The sequence below is a fragment of the Cervus elaphus genome, chromosome 25, assembly GCF_910594005.1.
Source record: "Cervus elaphus chromosome 25, mCerEla1.1, whole genome shotgun sequence".
NCBI lineage: Eukaryota > Metazoa > Chordata > Mammalia > Artiodactyla > Cervidae > Cervus > Cervus elaphus.
In genome coordinates, this window is record NC_057839.1 from 43,979,051 (window position 1) to 43,999,788 (window position 20,738).

The 20,738-nt window shown below is 41.0% G+C and overlaps 1 protein-coding gene across 5 annotated transcripts in view; it reads left to right on the top strand.

The window, feature by feature from the left end:
- The window catches only part of DROSHA (drosha ribonuclease III), a 119,419-nt gene extending 99,128 nt beyond the window's left edge, over positions 1 to 20,291 (top strand). For all 5 annotated transcript variants that reach the window (XM_043887468.1, XM_043887469.1, XM_043887471.1 and 2 more), the window contains 6 exons: positions 9,346 to 9,487; positions 10,905 to 10,987; positions 11,080 to 11,183; positions 15,574 to 15,666; positions 16,481 to 16,527; positions 19,873 to 20,291. In XM_043887468.1, coding sequence (XP_043743403.1) covers positions 9,346 to 9,487; positions 10,905 to 10,987; positions 11,080 to 11,183; positions 15,574 to 15,666; positions 16,481 to 16,527; positions 19,873 to 20,003 — 600 coding nt within the window. In that variant the 3' untranslated portion in view covers positions 20,004 to 20,291. The remainder of the gene's footprint in view (positions 1 to 9,345; positions 9,488 to 10,904; positions 10,988 to 11,079; positions 11,184 to 15,573; positions 15,667 to 16,480; positions 16,528 to 19,872) is intronic.
- Positions 20,292 to 20,738: the final 447 nt, after the last annotated feature.

A 20,738-nucleotide genomic window follows, 5' to 3' on the forward strand; every position in this document is an offset into this window, starting at 1 on the left:
AGCAAATGGCTTGAAGCAGTCATTCATTTTATGGCCATATAGCGGCCACTGCTGAAAATATGTGACTTAGATATACACATTTACCCCTGTATTCCCACAGATTAACAGTGAACTCCAGAATTTTGTGGAGGTGGAAAGTATGGATCGACAGATGTACTGCTTCCCTTCTTGGCACTACACACGTGTCCCAACCCCTCCCCCAACATTGAACAGATAATGAAACCAGGACTCAGAAAGGCATGAGCCCTGCCCCAGTTTGGATAAGGGTAAAAGCATGACTATGCTGGAGACTCCAGTTCTGTGTTCTTTCCAAAGTGACTTCAGTGCCATAACTAATGTGATCCAAAATATGTTTATCATCGGCCTTGCTCTCTTGAAATTAGAGAATTTTTGGATAACTTACTGGAAAGGTGTTAACAAATGACAAAATTCTGATATGGAGGGGTTTTTGAGCTGTATTCACAGAAGGCTTTGGTAGAAATCAGCAGGACCAACAGATCTGCTGGCAAAACAAAGATGATCTAAAATCAGTGAAGTACAGGTTTTAAAAGATACTGCGTCTCATTAATGTCTCACTGACGTAGGTGCTCCCTCCCTCCTTGAACCACTGTCTCCCATGGGCTTCTGTGATGCTTCACATTCCTGGTTTTCCTCTTGGCTCTTGAGTTACTCTTTCTCAGCCTCCTTTGCAGGCTCATTCTATTCTGTAGAGCTGGTGAATATTCCAGGATGCACGAAGCTCGCTCCTAGGCATTTCCTCTTCTTACTCGAGTTTTTTGTAGGCATTCTTTATAAATATAACATTAGTTTCACGCCATAGGCAGACTTCTGAGTGGATTTCTTCAGTCCCATCTCGTTTCTAAGATTCAGTGCCAGCTGCCTGTTCATCATCTCCATGTATCCAAGGCTGAACTTGAAATTTGGATTCTCTTCCAGTATCTGAATAATTGAAGGGCACCCACCCATCCAGTGTGGCAAGTCAGAAGCCTAGGAGTCATCTTTGCTTATTCCCTTCCCTCCAGCCTAGACCATTCACAAGTTTTGACCACGTTACTGCTGGAGTAGCCACCTCATCTTCATCACCCAGATCTTCTTCCATCACCTGGACCATGGCAGTAGTTTCTGCAGAGCTGTCACAGTGTTATAGGAATACGACTGACAAAGAGATCCAGTTAGAGGGGGTGGCATTTACTACACATTGCAAAGGATAGGAATCTTAGGGTTGCGTGTATCCAAAGTAGTAGGCAAGGCAGCCGGTTCAGATTTCTCCCTGAGATGTGTGTTACTATTGGAAAAGCTGGCCTTGCCATTCCTGTGGGCATTTTTGTACTCTCCCATGGGGGACGTTGTCTCAGGTTTCAGGCCTGTTGGATTGCATTACGGGTTAATGGCTTCCTACACTGACTTTGCTGAATTGACTCTTTCTCCACACAGGCCAGGTTACCTGCTGCGGCCTGTGGCGTCTTCACAATACATCTGTTGTGACCACAGTGGCCATTCATCTTTAGTCCATTTTGGTTGTTCCTCTTCACTACCCCGACCTCTCAGTATTGGAGCGCCCCCGTTCTCAGGCCTCGTCTCTTTTCTGTTGACTTCCTCTCCGTGAGTCTAAGTATATCTGTACATTACTTCCTGTTTCATGTCTTTAGCCCTTACTTGTCCCCCTAACTCCAGATTCATATGTCTACATATCTGTAGATGTACTTGGTTATATAGATAGATCCACAGTGATCTCTAGATTGATTTCTATCAGGCAGCTCAAACCTATCATGGCCAAAACAAAATTGATTTGTACTCCCAAACCTTGGTGTTTTCCATTTCAGTACGGACCATTCTGTTCTAGTTGTTCAGGTCAGAAACCTTGGCGTTGTCCTTAACTCCTCGCTGTCGCATGCTAACACCTCCCACCCCTTAGCATAGCCTGTTGATTTCACCTTAAACGTTTGTCTCAAACATGACTACTTTTCACCAGCTTCACTGTTAAACCACCTTGGTCTGGACCATGATTATCTTTACCTTAGTATATGTGCTGCCGAAGCGAGCACTTATCTTTACCTTAAATTACAACCATAGCCTCCCAACTGGTCCATCTTTCCCCACCCCTCTGTCTGTGTTCAGCACATCATCTCGAGGGGTTGTTTTTAAAGAGACGTCAGATTACAATCTCCTCTGTGCAAAACTTTTTGAAGATACCTCATCTCAAGGGTAAAAGATAGTGTTACCTACCAGACTCTGTATGACCGGCCTTCCTGCTACCATCTCTAACTTTTTCTCCTAGACACTTCACTTTAGCCTCTGTGAGATTCCTGCAGGACACTAAGCCGGCCTTTGCCTCGGGGCCTTTGCACATGCTATGGCCAGATCCCTCCCCTCTGTTCACATGTCATCACCAGTGAGGCCTTTTTTCACTCACTCTGCTTAAATAGTGAACTCTTTTCCTCATCCCTATCTCCTCTCCTCCTGTCTAGAGTCTCACCTCCCATTTTCTCCTTCCTTCTCCTCCTTAGTACAGACTATGTGTATTACTTGTTTACCATCTGTGCTCTCTTGTGAGGGTAGGTATTTTGTCTCTCTTCATCCCTGATTCCCTGGGTGTTTGAACAGTCCTGGCATGTTTGTGTTCAGCAAATAGGCTGAGTGAATGATCACTATAGTCCACTCTAACTCTCTTCGTTTGCTGTTTGGAGAGTGACTAAAGAACAAGCCTGTCCACCTGCCTGACCCCATGTTACATTTTTGTCTTCTCTGCACCTTTTCACCTGGCCTGCTTCGTGTTCCTCTAGGCTCCCTCTTGCCATGGGGTTTGTTCTACCTGGAGACCATTCTACTTCGAGCCCTTCCTCTCAGCTGCCTGTTAGCTCCTCCTCTGCATGAGATGTCAGTTCTGGCATGACTGCTGCGTGCAAGGGGAACCCTCTAGTCAAATCTCCATGTTCTTCTCCTTCTTGACACTTATTTTTTGAGTTTACTTGTCCCACAAGCCCGAAAGTTATGTGAGAGCATGTTTTTATTTATCACTGTATGCCTGGCAGTGTCTGGCATATGTGAGCTCTCAATACATATTTGATAAGGAGAAGAATGAGAGTTTTGTGGATGGATAACTCATAGAGAGAGGGAAGTGGAAGTGGCATTGGAGAGAAATAGCATGTTTTATGTGTAAGGAAAGAAGCCGAACACTTAATTTATGAATGTCTAAGGGTTAAAAGTAATTTAAAATTTGTGAAGGATTGCTTATTGCAGTTGCATTTGGCTGGGTGGGAGGCAGGGAAAGGATGGCTAAAAATCATTACTGTGATTAAAGAGCACACAACTGCAGGGAGGCATTAGTTAGCCCGGAGCTATTCCCTTGCACACTTGTTTCATAGAGACTAAGGACAGTTGAGCAAATGAAATTGCAGTTTTCAAGTTTTGAATGCTGATGGGGGAAAACAGAGTGTTCTGTAAGTTAGGTATTCAAGTGGGCCTGTTTGGGAAGGAACGTCAGGCTTACGCAGTTGTCTGGGGATGACGGAGTTCAAATAGGGACGTAGAAGAAGGAGGTTCTGTTTCATAGACTGAGGTTCTATTTCATCGAACTTTTGGCTTTTGAGGGTAGAAGCTACTCAGTAGAGTCAGGGTAAATAGTGAGGGGGTAAATAGTGAGGAGGTCTCAAAGAGCGCTTACTCGGACAAGAATGCCTGTCCTGTCACGCTTTCAGCTTTTTAACATTTGCATGTGAGTTTCTGTGTCTATTTCACTCTTCTGTCTTAGCCTTTACCGCAAACTGCAGAGTGGAAGATGCTTGTCAGTCTCACGCCTGTAGCGTGCACTGTGCCCAGTACTGGTGTCCACAGGCAAGGTGAACTTGCAGAAATTTTTGTTTTTATGTATTTATTTTTAGGTTTTTTTTAACTCTTTACTTTGTATTGAGGTATAGCCAATTAACAATGTTGTGATAATTTCAGGTGAACACTGAGGGGACGCAGGCATATATACACATGTATCCATCCTCCCCCCAAACTCCCCTCCCATCCAGGCTGCCACGTAACATTGAGCCGAGTTCCCTCTGCTTTACAGTAGGTCCATCGGTTCCCCGTTTTAAATACAGCAGTGTGTACATGTCCATCCCAGACTCCCTAACTATTCCTTCTCCCATCCTGCTCCCCAGCACTCATAAGTTCATTCTCTGAAGTCTGTGAGTCATTTTCTGCTTTGCAGATTTAAGTTCATTTGTATCTTGAAATTTGTTTTTAGACGAGTGATTTGGAGGGGACCTCCCTGGTGGTCCAGTGGTTAGGACTCCGTGCTTCCAGTGCAGGGCAGCACAGGTTCGATCCCTGGTCGGGGAACTAAGATTCTCCCCCGTGCCTTGTGGTGTGGCCAAAAATTAAAGAAAGAAAAAGAAGAAGAAAAAAAACCAGAGGAATGATTGGGACAATGAGGAAGCGAGGGTTATAGATGAACTTTGGGAAGCCTTGATCTGATGCTTCCCTGCTGCCTTCAGACAGCTCAAGGCGTGAATCAGATGAACAGGTGTCTGAGCTGATGGATCTCTGAGGGCAGATTCCACAGCTCCCATTTGAGAACTTCTCCATCACTGTTGTAAACTGGCTGTGTGGCGCTCACCCGCACCCTGGCTGCTAGCGTCGGCCTACCTGTTCTTCAGTTCTCATGGGAAATGGAGGCCATGTGGCCACCACTCTTGGTATGAGAGACCCGTGAGGCATGTCACTGTCGTTTTTAGTGATACGTTTGTCTCTCACCCCATGCTCTTAAATTAAAGTCCTCAGGATAATTAGTCAGACTCTCCTGTTTACACTAGGGGGCCCTCTTCGGTAGCTCATGTCCCACAGCTGTGGTTTTTCTCTTTAGAATCAAGAGTGAGTAGAAGTTTGAAAGAAGAGTGCCAGAATGTGTCTTTGCTTATTTTAAACCAGTAAACCTTTTTCTTGGTAAAATTTAAATTTGGAAAGACTGCTGTGTTGAGATAATAGGAAACATCCTGGATCCTCAAAACCACAATTTGCAATTTGTCGATCCTTGCCATTGCTTCAGGAACTCAGCAGTCTTCCTCTCAGCTTTATAGTGAGCCCTTATTACAGCTTTCCTTGCTTTTTCCAGTGATTGAAAATTAGATTTTATCTTTTTTTTTTTTTTTTGGTGATTGGGAGTAAGGCGGTATTTTTTTTAAAAAAAAGTTGTTATAGACAGGTTAGACTTAGTAAAATGGAGAGCTTTGAAGACAGTGAACAGGTATCCAGAATATTTGCATTGAAAACAAATCCAAAGGAGTTCCTGGAACTGTCTATAACCTTTTCCCCATAACCAGAGTCAGGCATGTCTTGGCTGATAATGGTGATGCCAAACAACAGGAGCTAATGTCTCAGTGTGTTTGTTATGTATCAGTCATTGTACTTAGACTGTATAGACATTCACTTTAATTCTCCTACATCCCTGTGAGCTAAGTACTGTTTTCTCCATTTAATGGATGTGGAAACTGAGCCTCAGAGAGATTTAGTAACTTATACAGGATCACTTAGCCAGGAAGTGGTGGAGCCATAGTTTGCACCTAGGCAGCTTGGCGCTAAATCATTTGCTTTTTTTACAAGTATTGGGTTGGCCAAAAAGTTTGTTTGTGTTTTTCTGTAAGATGTTACAGAAACAAGTTTTTTGGCCAACTCAGTCCGTCTAACTCAAGGCACTTTTTGCAAAACATTCTAATAAGTATCTCATGCTTACTTGGGTGCTTAATGTTTGTTTTCTAGATACCTACTAAAAATTTTTCTTCTTTGTAAAATAGTAGTTTATAGCATCAGCATCTGCAAACCTTGTGTCTTACCCCATCCAAACCCGTCTACCAAAATAGTCTTTCTAAAATCAGAAGACTACCTTGCCACTGCTCCCATTTGACACCTTTTGGGATTCCTCTTCCCTTACAGGAAAGACAGACTTCTTTACATCACCTCCAAGACTCTCTGCCCAGAGGTCAGCCAGCTCTCTCTGCCCAGAGGCTAGCCAGCCTTACTAACCTTCATCAGCTCCTCCCCTCCAGGCTGAGATTTCTCCTCCAGTTCCACCCAGTAATCATCTTTCTATGCCATGGCTGCTTGCTCTTGACAGAGCTGTTTCCTCTTCCTGGAAAACCCTTTCATACTGTCTTAATCTGTTCCGACTGCTATAGCAAAGTACCACAGACAGGATGGCTTATGAACCGTGGAAATTTATCGCTCACAGTTCTGGAGATCTAGAGTCTGAAGTCAGAGTGCCAGCATGGTCAGGTGAGGGCTCTCTTCTGGCTCACAGACTCCTCACTGTACCCTCCTTACAGGGTGGAAGGGGCTAGAGATCAGTATGGGGCTTCTTTTATAAGGGCACAGATCCCATTCATGAGGGGTCCACCCTCATGACTTAATCACCTCCTGATACCATCATCTTTAGGATTTCAGCATTTGAATTTTGGGGCAAATCAAACATTCAGACCATAGCACCCATTCTTCTTTCACTGGCAGATTCATTCTTTTCAGTTCTGACTATAATATTCATCAGAGTCCACCTACTTGAAACTTTTTAAAATGTACATGTCCTGAAATTCTAATTCCTTGGTTCTTGCAAAGAGGCCTGAGTACCAGTATGTCAGAACTACCTAATGATTCTGATAAAACAGCCAGATCAATAAGCCTCTGAAATGTTGTTGCTCCGGGGTCGGGTCCCCTCCTTTGGAGGACCTGGTTGGGGAGGAGTGCGTGCGCGTGCTGTGGCCTGTGCTGTCGCCCTGGCCACCTTGCATGCAGCTTCCCTTGGAGACGAGCAGCTCTCGGAGGGCAGCCACGGGATTCTGGTCATCTCAGGATCTTCAGCTGGCAGTGTGGGGCCTAGCCTAGCATCAGCCTCCACAACTGTTGCTCTGAACAACCATATTTCGGTAGCCTTTTGCCTTGCGAGCCCCTCCTGATCTCACTCATTGGCAAACAGCGTGATTTATTCTGAAGTACAGTTCAGCAAAGGCCAGGGATGGAGGTTGTCATTTAAAGAACTGCCTTTCTTCATACTTTCGTGTTTGAGTAAAGAGCAAGACCTTACCTTTTTTCATCTCTTCTTCTAAATATAAACTGACTCTGAAAGTGTGGATGATTTATATCTTCCTTCTCCCTACCCCTGACTTTTGGTTCCGGCTTTACGTTTTGGCAAGAACTGAAAGATCTCACTTTCTGCTGGCCACCGGTTGGTGCTTTAAGACCCATCAGGGCATATCTTAAATAAAACTGGTAGTGTTTCTAACTGGTAGCACTTCTGTTTCCATCCTCATTGCTGTCCTCCTCCCCCATCGGACAGCATCACTGCGTAGCACTGAATGAGGACCCCTGACGCTGGAAGGCAGCCCCTGGGGCCCAGTAACCAGTGACGTGTTATGGTTTGCTCATATGTGTGTACATCAGGCTTGTTGATTCTAAGGCATGAAATCTGCATACACACAGCCCATATTAGAGTTTTCTCCTCTCACCAAAAGCATATACTGAGAACCCAGCTTGCTGAGCATAGCTATACTCTCAAAATAACCCTCCTGTTCTCCAACAGCCTCTATTGTGTGAACCTCCCCCACTATATATCCAAACTAAAAAAGATGTCTCCTTTCTAGCTCAGGTTTTAGACTAGTGGGCACACAACCCTATTGGTTGTGTTTTGTTTTAGGCTGTGCCATGCAACTTGTGGTTTCTTCGTTCCCTGACCAGGGATCAAACTCCGGGCCACCACAGTGAACGTGCCAAGTCTTAACTACTGACCACCAGGGAATTCCCTGATCCTGTCTTCTTTGAATGTTATATTGCTCGGCCTTTTTAATTTTGAACTTCACTGTGGATATTAATTTTAATGAAACACTGCGTTGAAGAAAAGGTAGAGTTAGGGGGAGATCGGAGGAAAGGAGCAGAGACAGGCAAAGAATAATAATAGTCTGTAACTCAACAGCAAGCATGGCTTATGAAGATCAAGTTGTGTTTCTGCTTCATGAATCATTGTCAGACAAATTAAGAACATATTGTTTCTTATTTATCTGTTGTCAAGGATGCAATCTCAGGCATTGAGAATAAATCTTGATTTTCATAAGCTTAGTTGACACTGTGGAGCCACAGAGCATAAAACTTGCATCTAATAAGCAAAGTGCCATGTGGAACGGCAGGGGGTATAATACCAGCATCACTTGCAGCTGCTTCCTGCACCTTGGCCCTGGCATCAGGGATTCCTTAGCAGGAATTATACTAGACCAAGGGTTTGTTTTATCTTTGTAAGGAAAAACTTCAAGTTTTAGGTCCATTATTTCCCCAGATCTTACAGATCGGGGATGATAACTTTCAGCCTTTGTTTGATGAATTCTCATCTCTGTGTCTATCCACTTTCCCCGGCCTCCCTCCCCACCTTCCCCTAGTGAGTGATCAGTGACTGTTAAATTCCTACGGCATGCTTGTTTTATGGGCACCTCTACTATGGACTGGTTGTACAGTTTTCACGCACTGTTTAATGCTACTGCTTAGATAGTCCACAGAGAATTCCTAGCTGACAGAAATTCCTAGTAGAAATTTTTGTTTGGCATTCCTGAAGTTGAAATATGAAAATTATATACTAATTTGATTAAAGGATCTCAGCTTGAAAAACTGTGAGCCAGGATATATAGTATAAATCTTTAAAAGAACAAAAGTAACAATGTAAACTAATAATTTAAATTTTTTAAATTAATACCAAAGCATCACTTCCACAAATCCTGTATTATCAAAACTAGCATCAGTGCCGTATGACATGAAGTTTATTTTTGATTTTTAAAGCGTGCTCCTTTAAAACTAGTGTGCAGTGACAGAAAGCAGGTCAAGTTTGCCTGGTGGTAGATGGATTGAATTGATTGATCACCAAGGGGCCAGGGCCCTTGTTTGGGTGATGGAAAAGTAGAAGCTTGTCAGAACTCATTTAATTTTACTTAAAATGGGTGCATTTTGTTGGATGTAAATTATACTTCAATAAGTTGATTTTTACTAGTTTTAATGTTCCTTCGTTTAGTAACATTTAACTTAATGGAATCTTTGACCTTTACTATATAGTACAGCCTCTCCCTCAAGACTGCTCACTGCTGCTAAACAACTAAATGAACTATTTAAAGGTCAGTTAGGTAAAATTCAGGAGCAGAGGAAGTTATTAAGAAGCTGGAAGCATGTCGAGTTTGTCACTGCCGCCTGAGGGGGGTGGTTGAGAACATAAGCCATTGCTTGCCTAGATATCCCTGTCAGTGAGATGGTCTAGGCTGATTGGACCCACATAGGAACCAAGAGAGAGACCAGAAGTGAATGGTTTCTAAATGTATCTCAATTCTGTTCTGCCAGCTGTTGCGAAGCTCTTTGGTGAATAACAGAACTCAGGCCAAGGTGGCGGAGGAACTGGGCATGCAGGAATACGCCATCACCAATGACAAGACCAAAAGACCTGTCGCCCTGAGAACCAAGACCTTGGCTGACCTTTTAGAATGTGAGTCCTACAGAGAAAGCTTTTCTCTTAACCTGCAGATTTAAAGTTTGCCACTTCTCATTATTATGATATTCTGACTAAAGAAACCTCTTTTCTATTTTAATTTTTATATATGCTTCTCTCCAGAGCTTGTTTGAAAGAGAATAATTTGGAATTAAAACATGTGAATAATGGATTTATGTTCAATCTGTGTTCACTGGTGCCCCCGCCCCCACACCCCTCCATCCTAAAGCTTAGCCATCAAATCTCTTTGTGTGAAACAGTAGCAGAATGTGAAGACCAGTAATAGTGAATCATAGCTGTTTTTTTGCCACCAGCAACCTTTAGATATGGGCACAGAGGAAAGAAGGTAATTTATTCACTGAATACTAGAATTATTATCTATTGTTGTGAATGAACTCAAAGCTCTATGGACAACGTTGTCATCTTTTACAGTTTCTGATATGGTCTAGTAGCATTATAAGTAATCCTGTTAAGCTAATTAAAGGATTATAAGCACAATTCTATTGTTTCTGATACTACTTTAAAGTAAGTGGGCCATTCACTGGGCCTTGGAACCTTTTTATTAAGTTTAATATTATGGTATTTTTGACAACTGCAATTATACACAAATATTAAAGTCTCCCAGGCAAATCAGCTGATTTACAAAGTGTAACATCAGTCTAAGGAACTTAAAAGAATCTCTTTTTCAATTAAAGAAAAGTAACTTAACATTAAAAGTACAAAAAAATTAAGTTGAGTGATCAGTCTCAGTGGCCTTTGTTTTTGCTCAACAGAAGCTATTTTTAACTCCTTTAAAAAACTCACCATTTGTGTACATAGTTAAGATAACCTTTATAATGAAGTTGTCTTTGAGGTCACCATTTATTAATGCAAATTTGGTTATATTGTCATTAAGCCCAGTATTTATTTTTCCTCCGTTTCGGCAGATTGAATCCATAGATGGTCCTGTTTCTGTTCATGAAATGTGACACAGACTCTGTCAATGGGTGATCTCAAGATTGGTGTTAAGAATAGCAGGCCTTCGGATGTGCTTGTTCTGACCTTGTATCTGATCTTCAAGTTTTATTTTGATTTATTTGATGTTAACATGGTTGCATTCCCTGATGTCATTCTTTCCCTGCTATATACAGCAGCATTTTATGTATCATTTTAACTAATTGTTTATCTAGCTCTCAGACAAACGTAATTTGGTCTTTGTGGTTTTTGCATCTTAATCACACATCTCTATTGCTGTTTCTAATATTAGTGATAAAGAGTAGTTCTTGTTTGAAGCAAGATGAAATGGTAATGCTAAAAAATAAAGAGGCCTTGGAAGTTGAAAACCTTACTAAAATGTTTCTTAAAAGGCTCGGTCTCATACTCTTTCTAGTAAGTGGCAGTGCGTCGGGCTTATGTTACCCTTTCTCTTTTTCAGCATTTATTGCAGCATTGTACATTGATAAAGACTTGGAATACGTTCATACTTTCATGAATGTTTGTTTCTTTCCACGATTAAAAGTAAGCTCATATAAAATTTAAATTAGTTGTTTGCTCTATGCTTGGCGATTCTAGAATCCTTTACTAAGTACTGTTTGGGGGACTTGCTGCAGGAATTCATTTTGAATCAGGATTGGAACGACCCCAAGTCCCAGCTTCAGCAGTGCTGCCTGACTCTGAGGACGGAAGGGAAAGAACCAGACATCCCACTGTACAAGTGAGTATGTGCTGCCCGCAGGCTGTCGCTCGGGGGAGCCTGGAATAACCCTCCGTGTGCCGGAGGAAGAGCCAACTGCTCTGCCGCAGTGGTGATGAGAGCCCTGGGGGGCCTCTTGACTGCCTGGGCCCAGCACAGAAACTCTCTGGGCCGCTCAGTCTCTTTGCTCTGTAAGTGGGTCACATCTGATTATCTGCTTTCTCCATCTCTAAAATACAGTGAACTGCTCCCTGGGAGAAAGATGAGGAGATCAAGATAAGAGAAATTTGGGTTAAAATGTTTTTATATACATTCTTACGTTTGTCTTCTTATTTCTTATAACCCCTGCTGCCTGCACACCTAGACTGGGCGGCCTGTGCTTGTTTATTTGTAACTGTACTTGGGTGTCTGTCTTTCTGAAGCCCTGCTGGCATCTGTCCCGATCGCCTGACAGGCAGTCACTGTAGGAAGCCAGGCAGTTCTTCACCGCGGCTGTGTTATTCAAATATTTGGAACTTTTCTTTCTAGGATGTGTACCAAAAGCTGCTGTGTACATTTGAATATCTTTAGTGACACATCTTTATCCTTTGAGGAGTAGCCAAAAGTCATTCAAAGGAAACGCAGGTCGCTACACACATAACACCGGTTTTGATGAAAACGGGAGGTTTGACTCTGAAGTTGAGTAATTAGCTTGAGACACTCAGAAGGTGGTTTCAGAAGCTGGTTTCAAAGAGGAGTTATAAAAGGGAGGGATTATCAAAATAAGTGGGTTGCCTCCCAAGGTATGGTCTGGATGTGTGTTTTTGAGGATGTGTAAATATCTAGCTTTAGTACGGGGTTACCCCCGTCTCTGTTCACACATGCGTACAAGTATACACATTTGTGTGTTTCATATGAAATAAAACCCTCACCCTCCCCCCACCTCCTCCTGTGGACTTTCTCAGACTTCACAGTACTCAAGGGAAAACGCCAGAGTGGCAGCCGGGAATTTTAAATCCTTTTTTATGTTTTTATTTAATAGTCACAACACGTTATAGGCTTTTTCACTAAAAGAAAAACTGAGGCCAAGAAAAGGTTGAGTCACCCCACAGCAGGCTGCTATAAATTGTCCCAAGAAGCTGTCACCGTTGAACAATGTTTCCTTTATTTATTGGGAAAAAAACCCAAATGTTTAGAAATAGCACTTTAATATGTGTCTAATAAGCATAATGAACATCCAGACTGTATTACGTGAAAGGCTCAAAGTATCTCCTCATCAAAGTGATAATTAAAGTTCAATAAATAAAATGAGGGTGATAAACTTCTCACAGCGCAAGCATGATTACTATAATAAGCGCCACCTTTAAGAAGCCATCCGTGTACTTTCATCCCAGTGAGTACAGACAAAGGAAATGACTGCCCCCTTCTCATAAATCCCCCCATGAAAGCGTGCAATGAGCTTGTTCTTTTTTATCAAGATGATGGGGTTGTTTTACGTAGTTTTTTTTTCAAGATTACTGTTTTCATCCCATTATCTTTGCCGGCTACTTTTAATTTCCCTTTTCCATGAAGTTATCAGTTTTACCACACTTGAAATCTGCACGCTGTCATTAATATCCAGAGAACCCGGTGTTTTGTTTTTTGGCAGTTGTGTTGTGTACTCCGATTATAACATACCTTTGAAATGATCTCTGATTTTTCATTAGAAAGAATCCATAAAGGATGTGATGCTATTCAGACGGGGCTTGCAGTGTATTACCCAAATATTTGTGATTTTTAGCTCTGATTAGCACTGAAATACAATGAACAGACTGAAATAGCTAACTTTAATTTTATAATATTTGGAATAACACTTTGAAATTGTTTAAAAATATTTTATACTTACTGTTTGCCTTCAGATACTGCTCATAATGGTTTGAGTATATATATATATATATATATACACACACACACACAAATCCCTAAGAAAGGCAATCCCAAAGAATGCTCAAACTGCTGCACAGTTGCACTCATCTCACACGCTAGTAAAGTAATGCTCAAAATTCTCTAAGCCAGGCTTCAGCAATACGTGAACCGTGAACTTCCAGATGTTCAAGCTGGTTTTAGAAAAGGCAGAGGAACCAGAGATCAAATTGCCAACATCCGCTGGATCGTTGAAAAAGCAAGAGAGTTCCAGAAAAACATCTATTTCTGCTTTATTGACTACACCAAAGCCTTCGACTGAAAGGTTGCTGCTGAACGATAAGACGCAGGATTCTTGGCCTCCGGAGGAGACGAATTCAATCCGGGGCCAGAGACGAGGCTGGATCGCTCAGAGCTTTTGTGTAATAAAGTTTTATTAAAGTATAAAGGAGATAGAGAAAGCTTCTGACATAGGCATCAGAAGGGGGCAAAAGAGTACCCCCTTTGCTAGTATTAGCAATGGAGTTATATACTCTCCAGTGAATCCAAAAAATGTCTGGAGGTTGTAAAGACCTCACCAGACCTACTCCCATAATTTACATTTTAAGATAACAGAGTTGGCCAGAAGGTTTAATCCAAAGATTGTCCTCAGGCAGGATACATCCTTGTAAAGGCCAGACCTACTCCCATAATTTATGTTTTAAGATAACAGAATTAGCCAGAGGGTTTAATCCAAAGGCGGTCCTCAGGCAGGATACATTATTGTTATATAGTCACTCACAATCTGTTAATGAAAAGAAATGTCATAAAAGAAATGTCATAAAACTTAGAATGGCACCAGATAATTCATCCCTGGCCATAAAACGATTGACTTGAATCTTGTAGAAGGGCAGATTACCAACAAATAGTTTCGTTTACATAGATTAGGGGAACAATACCTGAGTAAGTAGGTTGGGCCATTTTGTGGAACCAACTTGAAGATAGAGTCATAGCTTAAGACAACATTTCCATAAGAAAAAGAAATGTATTGGTTAACTCAAGGTTTGAGAGTAGTTAGCTTCAGGTGAAACCAGGTGTCATGGCAACACAGCATTTTAAGAGAAACCTCCTTTTAAATTTGTATAGAGAAGAAAAAATATTGCTGGTTTGTTTCCTCCTGCCGCTTAAGAGAGATAAAAATGTCTGGCACTTGCAGCCTCTTTCCTCCGTTTGGAGACCCCTGGCCTTCCTGCCTGTTACCCTCTCACGACTGTGTGGATCACAATAAACTGTGGAAAATTCTGAAAGAGATGGCAATACCAGACCACCTGACCTGCCTCTTGAGAAACCTCTATGTAGGTCAGGAAGCAAGTTAGAACTGGACATGGAACAACAGACTGGTTCCCGATAGGAAAAGGAGTACGTCAAGGCTGTATATTGTCACCCTGCTTATTTAACTTATATGCAGACTACATCGTGAGAAATGCTGGGCTGGAAGAAGCACAAGCTGGAATCAAGATTGCTGGGAGAAATATCAATAACCTCAGACATGCAGATGACACCACCCTTATGGCAAAAAGTGAAGATGAACTAAAAAAGCCTCCTGATGAAAGTGAAAGAGGAGAGTGAAAAAGTTGGCTTAAAGCTTAACATTCAGAAAACTAAGATCATGGCATCTGGTCCCATCACTTCAGGGAAAATAGATGGGGAGACAGTAGAAACAGTGTCAGACTTTAATTTTTGGGCTCCAAAATCACTGCAGATGGTGATTGCAGCTGTGAAATTAAAAGACGCTTACTCCTTGGAAGGAAAGTTATGACCAACCTAGATAGCATATTAAAAAGCAGAGACATTACTTTGTCATAAAAGGTCTGTCTGGTCAAGACTATGGTTTTTCCAGTGGTCATGTATGGATGTGAGAGTTGGACTGTGAAGAAAGCTGAGCGCCAAAAAATTGATGCTTTTGAACTGTGGTGTTGGAGAAGACTCTTGAGAGTCCCTTGGACTGCAAGGAGATCCAACCAGTCCATCCTAAAGGAGATCAGTCCTGGGTGTTCATTGGAAGGACTGACGTTGAAGCTGAAACTCCAGTATTTTGGCCACCTCATGCGAAGAGCTGACTCATTGGAACAGACCCTGATGCTGGGAGAGATTGGGGGCAGGAGGAGAAAGGGACGACAGAGGATGAGATGGTTGGATGGCATCACCAACCCGATGGACATGGATTTGAGTAAACTGGGAGTTGGTGATGGACAGGGAGGCCTGGCGTGCTGTGGTTCATGGGGTCTCAAAGAGTCGGACAGGACTGAGTGACTGAACTGAACAGAACTGAACACACACACAAAAAATTTCACTATAGAATTTGAAAAATTTCCTACTTCAAAGCTGTCTGTCATATTAGCAAATCAAAACTGTACTCTTTTAATTTTCTTGTTATTTTTGCCTTCCTGTCTCTCAGCAGTAAGTCACATGGTTTTTCGTGGAGTTATGTGTGAGCAGTAACTATTAAGTAGCACTTTACATAATTACTGCTCTTTCCTTTTCCTTTCAGGACTCTGCAGACAGTAGGGCCATCCCATGCTAGGACCTATACTGTGGCTGTCTACTTCAAGGGAGAAAGAATTGGCTGTGGGAAAGGACCGAGGTATGAGAGGACGATACTTTAAGTTTCTTCAAATGAACATCCTGTGTGCCCGAGAAGTATTAATATCTGCTTGGTATTTCCAAACTCTGTAGCCTGTCTTTTTGAACTTAGAGTATAGAGTGTTCAAGGGTAGTAGCAAAGTGAATCTCAAGGCTTAATATCCCCACCAAACTCAGCCCCAGACTTGAGAATCAGCCTTGAGCAGTGGGAATGCCATTGCATAAAGGGCTTTGGCTGCCTAGAGAGAACCACATTAGCACGTGCACACACAGGTAAGGTCTGGTTCACTGCTGCAGGCATTTTATGAAACATGCCGTGCGTGACACAGCCGTTAGACACTTGATCTCTTATTACTATTCACTTGAGCTTTGTGGAAATGCTCACATCTTCAGGTAAAAAGAATTTCACATGTTATCACCTTTCTTTGAACCTTCCAATTTATATCTTAAACTGAGAAGTGATTTGAAGTCTGTCTGTATGTGTATTTTTTTACTCTTTGCCTCTTAAACTTTACACTGAGGATGTTCAAATTTAAGTAAGAAATACTTCAGATCTAATATAAGTGGAAGGCGTTTTATTGCAGTGTTGAAAGTGTGGAAAGAATAACTTAAACAGGCTTTGTACAGATAAATGACATTTCTGCATGCCCTTGTGTATATTCCTATCTGTGCAATTCAGTATGTGACAGTAGAAGTAATCAGATAAAATTGTATGCACCAAACATGAAAACTAGCCTGAATAAATTGGAGCCATATTTTGTGTTTTGGGGGAAAAAAATCTTTAAAATGTACCTTGTCTTCATTTTCTTTAATAGTATTCAGCAAGCAGAAATGGGAGCAGCAATGGATGCACTTGAAAAATGTAAGCCTATCTCTTTTTCTATAATTATATGTTCATAATGTAATGAGTGTTTTATGGATAGAAAATGGGAAAGTAGAAAAATGGTAAGTACTGATAAAATGTGATCTTCTTTTCTTCATAATTATTCTCCGCACAGAGTGTAGTATAATGTAAGATGTGTATAAAATAGGCTTATAATTTAAAAAAAAGTATTCCCAAATGCCTTTTGATTTTCATTTTCCTATTTTGCATAGAGTCCCACTCTCAGCACAGGTAACCCATGTGAGTGACTTAGTATATTTCATTTTATATATTTCTCTATAGTTCTAAAATCTTAAACCCGTGAAGGTTTTTTCTTTTTGGTGTTTGGCCGCTGTTTAATTAAAGTGGGACATTTATGTACGTCTCTGCATCCATCTTTTCTTGCTAGATAATACATCACGGGCAGCCCTCCACGTCATAGTGGCTCCAGTTCATTCTGTCTTAAGGGCTGCATCATATTTCATGCTGTGGATATGCCGTATTTTATTCAGCTTTTAAAATTTTTGGTGGATCCTGTTTCTGTCTTTTTATCACTGTTGATACTAAAAGTCTCTATATTGGTGCTTTTAGTTCTGGGGGATGGATTCCCAAGGGTAGGATAGCTGGGTTGAAGACACTTAAATTACATAATTGACCCTGTAGGGAACGGCAGAGTCTTCTGTACATTGAAGGCTTAGCACAAGGAAGTTTTCTTCTGAGGTATATCGTGCCGCCCAGCAGAACCTGTGGGCAGAACCTGACCGTGTAATTCCATCAGGCTTCAGCTGCTAGCTCAGCGTGGGCGAGAGCAGTGTGGAAAGCTGAAAGTGCACAGGCCCTGGATGCTCAGCCTGGGAGAAATTCCAAGAAAGGCAGGAGGGCCAAGTAGCCATGCAGAAATCTGCAGATGAGAGCTTGGGGGCCAAGGGGAGGGGAGTCCTGGGGATAGAAGCTGGTGTTCCCAGGCTCCCAAGTTCGTGGAATCTTCACTGAGAATTTTGTTGACTCTGTTGAGGAGCTTTGAAAATCCATTATATATATGGACTTTATTATTTATTTTATTACAGTCACATATCGTAATAAAAATGAGACTCCATTTTTCCACCTGTAAGATTGTTAAAGGTGATCTTTGGAGTTTTCATTTGTTTGCTTTCAGCCATAAAACAGTACTTGGAGAGATGGCTGATTCTAAGACTGGCCTACACGTCTGAACTGGTGGGAGAGAAAAGTTTAAAGTGCAGGAAAGCAGTTTGACGGTATATGTCAGGGCCTGAACGACGTCCGTACCCTTTGATCTAGAGATTTCCTTTCTAGAAGTCAAACCTAAGAAAACAATTGGCATTATGAGTGAAAGTTTCCATAACCATGATGATTGTGACAAGTTGATTTATAATAATTAAAAAAAATCAATCAGTCCTTCAAACTGTGTGTTTGAACACAGAGAAATGTTTAGATAAATTATCCCAGAGGTTGACGAACATTTTCTGTAAAGGACCAGATAGTAAATACTCTTATTGCAATTACACAGCTCTGATGTTGTGGCCCATAGACTCAGGTAGAATACAGATGGCTAGTGTCTGTGTTCCAGTAAAACCATATTTACCAAAACATGTGAAGGATTAGATTTGTCCTATAGACAGTAGTCTGCCAACCTTAGCTTTATCCAAATGTTGTAATATCAAAATATCTTTGAAGAGTAATGATATAGGAAAATGCTTATACTACTAGAATAAGTGAAAAAAGTGTATCCATCAAAGTGTACTTATAGCTATACTCTCCCAGTGTAAGTTGGGCTCAGGGAATGATTTTAAGTGTTTGTGTGTCTAATTCATATACGTACACATTTACATTGTGTATATGTCTGTTGGATATAAATTTACTTCATAGGAAAAGGGCTTATTATAAGGTTATATTCTAAAAGCTTATCTATGGTTATATCTGAGTTGTGGGATTATGCTCTTAATATTTGAAACCTGTGTTTCATACAGTACATAAGGAATCAATTTAATATACTTAGAGAATAGGATCTTACTACTATTTTATTTCTAAAATTCAGATGCCATTATGTTTCTCTTTTGCTTAAAATCAATCACTGACTCTTAAGTCCTTACTCGCCTTTCACATTCTTTTCCCACCACCCTGTCGCTCCCTGTCTTCCACCCATCGGGAGCGAAGATGGGACACAGTGTTGAAGGAGGGTTTGGGAATATACTGTATATGTTTATTATGCTTCAACCGTAACAAAATCAGGCACTCTCTCATATGCCATGCTCTCTGATTCTCCCTATTTTACTTTTCTTAAAAGTTTTATCTGTTTTTAATTGGAGGACAATTGCTTTACAATATTGTGTTGGTTTCTGCCGTACTCAACATGAATCAGCCATAGGAATACGTATGTCCCCTCCTTATTTTTAAACATGAAGTAGCACCTCTTGTGTTTCACAGACCCGTACGCGGTTACCAGATAGCTCGTGTCACTCTCATTTGTTCATGCATCCCTTTGTGATGTGTGTTGTTGAAGTGTGTGTGTGTCAAATAAGTGTATAAGATGCCTCTTTTGTGTTCCACATTTGTTTTCTTCCTCCATTGCTACACTCATTACGTACCACAAATAACAACTGAATTGTAAAATTTTTACATCTTAATCAAGATTTCCACCCTGTCAACACCCTTGAACGGGATCAACTATCAAACTAAATATAGCTTCAACTGTGCTACTGAGTGACATATTTCCTTTCACCAAATGAAAGTGCTGTACTTAGGTTGCTATTGCTCATAAGCTCTGGGTCTCTTGAGTAAACTTCACAAATTGAATTATCAGAAATGGTGACTTAAGATGTGGCTTCCTCCTTTTGTCCATCTGATCTTTTCCCTCTTTTCAGAAACTTTAATTGTTGGTAAATAATGATGGGATAATATTGTTATTTGTTTGAAGTTTTGGGTTTAAGCTTTTTAAAAATATACAACTCCCTTTTGCTATAGCCTTTCATCTCTCCCTGAAAATCACTTGTTGCTAGGAGAGCTGTGTTAAAATCCCTAGCTGGAAACATGCTGAAGCCACACGCTATGTTTTAACAACTGTGTATTCGGTGCCTTTTATGCTTGAGTTCACGTCAGATATTGAAATCCAGAACCAGGTGCCGATTTAGACTTCCGTTGTGTTCCTGAATGATAAAAGAAAAAGAGAAGAAAATGAGCAATTTTTTTTTCTCTTGCCTTACAAAATGCAACTCCATATTCCTGTGAAATACATGTTTGTTTGTGTGTGTGTTGCGTTTCGTTTGCATCATTCTGTGCACTGGTGGCTCCTCTTTATTAAGTGTAAAATATATCTCCTTGTGTCAGATAACTTTCCCCAGATGGCCCATCAGAAGCGGTTCATTGAACGGAAATACAGACAAGAGTTAAAAGAAATGAGGTGGGAAAGAGAGCATCAAGAGAAAGAGCCAGATGAGACCGAAGACATAAAGAAATAAAGGAAGGCATGGACGGAAGTGGTGGTGTATTTACTTGCCTAATAACTGTGACTGTTGCCCATTGAGACCTAGCCTAGTTTTTGTGGAGACACTGAATGAAGGCTGCCCATTGAAATAAACCACAAAGTCACATCATTCTCGTTTTACTGATCTCGTATTTGGTTTTTAGCTGGATGGCGTTTATTACAAAGTATTTGACTTCTATTTAATGTAAAACTTCACTTGGGTAAATGTGTGTATTCCCTGTTATTTTGCTTTTTAAACAATAAAATTAAAAATGTGTATTCTGTGTGGAAGAGATCCTATTCCTTCTATCTTTCTGAGATTGTGACTCCAGATTTTCAGTGGATAAGCAAAAAAATCACTTTACCAGATATTTGGGTTATGCTTTATAAACACCCGTACTGTTTGACATCTCTGGATTAATCTCCATTTTCAGCTTTTATCTTGGTGTTTATCAGGTTCTCAGCTGCAAACATTATGCTTACACTCACTAACCAGTGAGTCCTTTGTAGAAGGAATCCCTTTAACGTTTAACTGGCTAACGGAAGAAGGAAAGACTGATATTTGAGTCACATATGTTCCTTCAATCACTAGAATCACGAGAAATCATGATTTGAATCCAGAAGACACTTTAAACCAGGTGCTCTTATCCTGGGGTCAGTGGACCCTTTTAGAAATTTATAGACAGACTTTAGGAATGTCTCAGAATATCTTGAAATTATGTTGGATTTT